This window comes from Echinops telfairi, unplaced genomic scaffold (assembly GCF_000313985.2).
Source record: "Echinops telfairi isolate 266 unplaced genomic scaffold, ASM31398v2 ScPeMD7_7429;HRSCAF=8467, whole genome shotgun sequence".
In the NCBI taxonomy this organism is placed as follows: Eukaryota; Metazoa; Chordata; class Mammalia; order Afrosoricida; family Tenrecidae; genus Echinops; species Echinops telfairi.
Window position 1 is genome coordinate 1,722,618 of NW_022111329.1, and position 4,359 is coordinate 1,726,976.

The 4,359-nt window shown below is 41.8% G+C and overlaps 1 protein-coding gene across 1 annotated transcript; it reads right to left on the bottom strand.

Moving 5' to 3' along the window:
- Position 1: 1 nt before the first annotated feature.
- Positions 2-457, bottom strand: LOC101658952 (L-lactate dehydrogenase A chain-like; the record flags this gene model as incomplete). Its single annotated transcript, XM_004715979.3, has 1 exon — positions 2-457. A coding segment is annotated over exon 1 (417 nt), but the record flags the coding sequence as incomplete, so codon positions are not given.
- Between the last annotated feature and the right edge of the window lie 3,902 nt (positions 458-4,359).

Consider the following 4,359-nt stretch of genomic DNA (forward strand, 5'->3'; position numbering starts at 1 on the left):
CTGGATTAGAAACAATGAGCAACTTGCAGTTTGGGCTGTACTTTACGACGTTCGGAATGATGAATTTGAAGATGTTCACGTTGCGTTGGACCAAATTAAGACGACTTTCTCCCTCCTGCTGACGAGCTCCAGCAGTGATAATTACTAACTTGGAATTTGCAGTTACATTATAGTCTTTGCCAGAGACGATTTTTGGTGTTCGAAGAAAAAGGCTGCCATGCTGGAGATCCATCATTTCACCCTTCAATTTGTCTTCCATGACGTCAACAAGGGCAAGTTCATCTGCCAAGTCCTTCATCAAGATACTGATGGCACAGGCCATGCCCACAGCACCCACCCCAACGACTGTAATCTTATTCTGGGGGGCCTGTTCTTCCTTCAGGAGATTCTGAATCAGCTGGTCCTTCAGAGTTGCCATGGTGCTTTTGGAAGAGGAAGGAACCAGACTGCACGTCGGGCGAGCCGGAGGCGAAGGAAGCAGACAGTCCATTCCTCCTTTCCCAGCTCTCTAAACTTTGTCCATGGGCAAATGTTTCCGTTTTGTTCTTACATGGTTGATTATTCTAATACGAAGGTGAATTTAGTTCCCGACTTTAAGGGTAAAGGCCATAGTTGTAGGGATCCTACCAGTTTCTACCTGGGAAGATTAGAGTGGAGTGCAACTTCTTATTCAGGTAAGTAGCAATTGTGCACTTTTATTGTACAATCTGTTTTAAATGTCTAGCGGTTGCTGTCGAGCAGATTCTGACTCATGGGGACCCCATGTGCATAGTTGAGGAAATCATGTAAAGGTAGCTTCTGAACCACAAAGACCACTGTCTCTGTCAGAGTAGATGAGTTGGGGTGAAATCCAGCTGCTACATCAGTGGGCACTTTTTATGATTTACATAAAACTAAATTTTTCCCCTCATAATTTTTACTATAAAGCCCAGGTCAGTAGCAGTTCTGCACAAATTTAATAGCCCAAAGAACCAGTTGTTCCCTACTGGATGCCTATTCATGGTGACTCCCTGTGAGTCACAGTAGTACTGGGCTTCCCAGGGTTTCTAATGGCTAGTTTTCTGGGAAAGAGATTGCCATGCCTTTCTTCCAAAGTGCTTCGGATGGATTCAAACCTCCATCCCTCTGGTTAGCAGCTAAGGACCTAACTGTACAACTCACAAAGATAATACTTGTGGTATAATATCAATTTGTAGGAATAAGATAACTCTGGTGACCTTTGGAGCCCAAGTCAGTCTCTGTCTGGGACTTTACAACCTAAGGAATCTTTTATAAAATAGAGCAGGAAGAAGCAATTCCCTCTGCCTACTTTTCAAGTGCACATTTCTACTTAAGAATGTTCAGAATACAACCTCTAATTGGCCTAGTACTGGTTTAATGGGGCTGAGCCCTAAGGAGTTTGGGGGAGAGGAGTGTTTGCTGACCTAAGAGATCTGTACTTTTAGCTGAGGAAAAAGTACAACGTTCCGTTCATAGGCTGAACTCGTGCTGGCTTTTAAAGAGGTCAGGTGGCCATCAGACAGAGAACAGCATGTGAACAGCTGATGGAAGGAAACCTTTCATCACATCTGTCCTTGCTGTCAGGAAAGAAAGCAGGAACAAAAGCCCAAAGCAGATTAAGATCTAAAGTGACTCTTAGCACATTTATAGATATAATATCAGGTGACATCATCAGCCAGAGAAAAAGAAACCCTCAAGAGCTCCTTCTTCCACAGGTGTGTGAAACTGCGGCTCAGCTCTGATGGACTATGAATGGTGCTCAGTCTATATTAATTTCTCATTTGATATGAGAAAAATTAGAAATCTAGAACAGGTGTATTGTTTTCTCAAGACAATAACTAGGTATGTCTAGAAATAATAACAAAAGGAAAAAAGTTTCCTAAACAATATGTTTTGATAAGTCCCGCGAATGATTGCTCCTAGAACTTTAGCTTTAGATTAAGATGGCAGGGATGGGGGAGGGGCATGTCTGGTATCTATTGTGAGCACTTAGATGTATTGGGGTAAATGTTGCATTTGAACATACACATGCTTTTCTGAACTGGTCACTGCTATTGCTTGTCAGGCTTTTATTAGAGGAAGTAGCCTGTGTCGTGTCGTTGACTCAACCCTTTTGGACCAGGAGAGAAATCTGCTAAAATTCCAGATATTAGAATCACTTCTTTCTACTGCAAAACGATCTCAACACCTACATTATGGAAGTTACTTTGCTTTACTGAAGGGCAGCACACTCAAATGTTATGCAAATTATACATAGCAACTTCTTGACTCCTTGACCAAATAACTGGGTGTGGTGCTGCTAAGAGTTTGACTCCTAATCACAAGGTTGGCAGTTCAAATCCACCAGCCAATTTGCTGGAGAGAGACAAGACTGTCTGCTCTCATGAAAATGGATAGCCTTAGAAATCCTATGAGTCACTCATAGGATTACTATGAGTCACACTCAATCTATGGCAGGTTAACCAGGTTGACATGCAAAGTTATCCACCATAGCCACTCCATTAGTGGCCTGCCCACCATTGCTAGTTGGTGAGCGGATTGTTTCCAGTGTCTGATGAGATGAGCACTGTAACGGAGGAGAAAAAGCATTTGGAAACCTGGATGACAATTTGACAGAGTAATTTTATGTCCATTAAATCAAGCAACACAATGAAGACGGCCCTGAAATGATGATCTTTGGAAAGAATTTGTGAGAAGTGAAAGGGCAACAAAACTTTTCCCCTGGAGGATAGTTTTCTTTTGAGATTGATTTTCTAAATGGATTGTAGATGTATGAATCACAGGGATTGCTTTTAATGTTTGAAATAAGCTCTTTCTACTGTGTCCTTGTCACCTCCTTGGGTCTGTGGGAGTTGGGGCCTGAACAGATTAGTACATGTTCTTTTGGTAGATCCTGTGATCTGTGAGATTCCACTCGGTGAGAAGGGCTTCTCAGATAGAATGGGAGAGGATGGGGAGTTTCTTTGAGTAGAGTATATTTTCTCCATTAAAAGACTGAACCTCTCTCCAGGCATTTATGCCGTGGTGGGTATCATATAGAGAGGGTTATTTAATCTGTTTCAAAGCTTTGTCTTTCTGAGAAGGGGAGTCATTTTATAATTAAAACAACTCCTCACTTCCTTCTTTTCAGAGTGACCTAATGTTATTTCTTCATTAAGGGAATTGAATGACTTGTGACACCATATGTGGATTTGGGAATGGGGATGGGAGATTTCTTGAAGACTAATTTAAATCTTTGCCTAGAAATGTTTACCATTTCCTAAATGGAACAACTGGATAAACAAACAGTTTCGCTGGGAGGAAAATTGAACCTCATATGAGAAGCTTGAGAATATTAAATGAGAACTCAAAATTGTTTGAGGGATGTGAGTAGATTCAGTAGAATTAATACCAAAGAAGAAACCAGCACAGCTGGGAACACAGTGGTTTAACTGGATGTGCCAGGCTGTGGCCAGAGGAAAAGAATTGTCGCGTTAACTATGGTATATCAGCCTCAGGACCCCTGATGGACCCCTGGACTGCTACTGCCTTCTTCATTTGACACTTTCAGATGCTATGAACGAGAATGATGAGAGTCTGCTGCCTTAAAGATTCATAGCCTCAGAAACCCCATAGGTAGTTTTACTCTGAGCTACAACAAATTTTTCAGAAGAAATTTGATGGCAGTGGGCTTAATTTTCCATTTCTGTTGATTTCAATAAAGAGCAGCAAGTTAAGTATTGGGCTGAAAGGAGGAAGCTACAGCATTCTGCTTTTGTAAAATGTCAACAAAAACTACCATCAGGTTGATTCCAACTCAAAGTGATTCTATGGGATAGAGTAGAATTGCCTCTGTGTGTTTCTAAGACTATCAATCTTATGGAAATAGAAAGCCTCACCTATCTCTCCCAGAACAGCTGATGGTTTTGCACTGCTGATTTTGCAGTTAGCAGCTGATGCATAACCCAGCATAGAGCACATCCCAGTAGAGCACATCTACTGTCTACTTTGTCCTGAGGGTCGCTATTAGATGGAATAGTCTCAATGGTAGGTTGTTGGTGTTTTTGTTGTTTTTTTAATATATTGGTCTCAATGTTACCTTCTGTGTCTAAGATACAGGACGACACAGTCCTACACCCTCTTTCAAAAAAATCACTTGCAGAGGAGTAGATTCTGGCCCATGGTGACCCATGTGTGTTAAAGTAGACCTGTGTTCCACAGGGTTTTCAATGGACTTTTGCGGGGAAAGAACTCCCCAGACCTTTCTTCAATGGCGCCTCTGGTTGAACATGAATCATCAACTTTCTAGTTAGTAGCCCAGCATGTTAATGACTTATAGTACCCGGGGCCCCTGTCAGAACTCTCTTTGGTGAGCTTCTA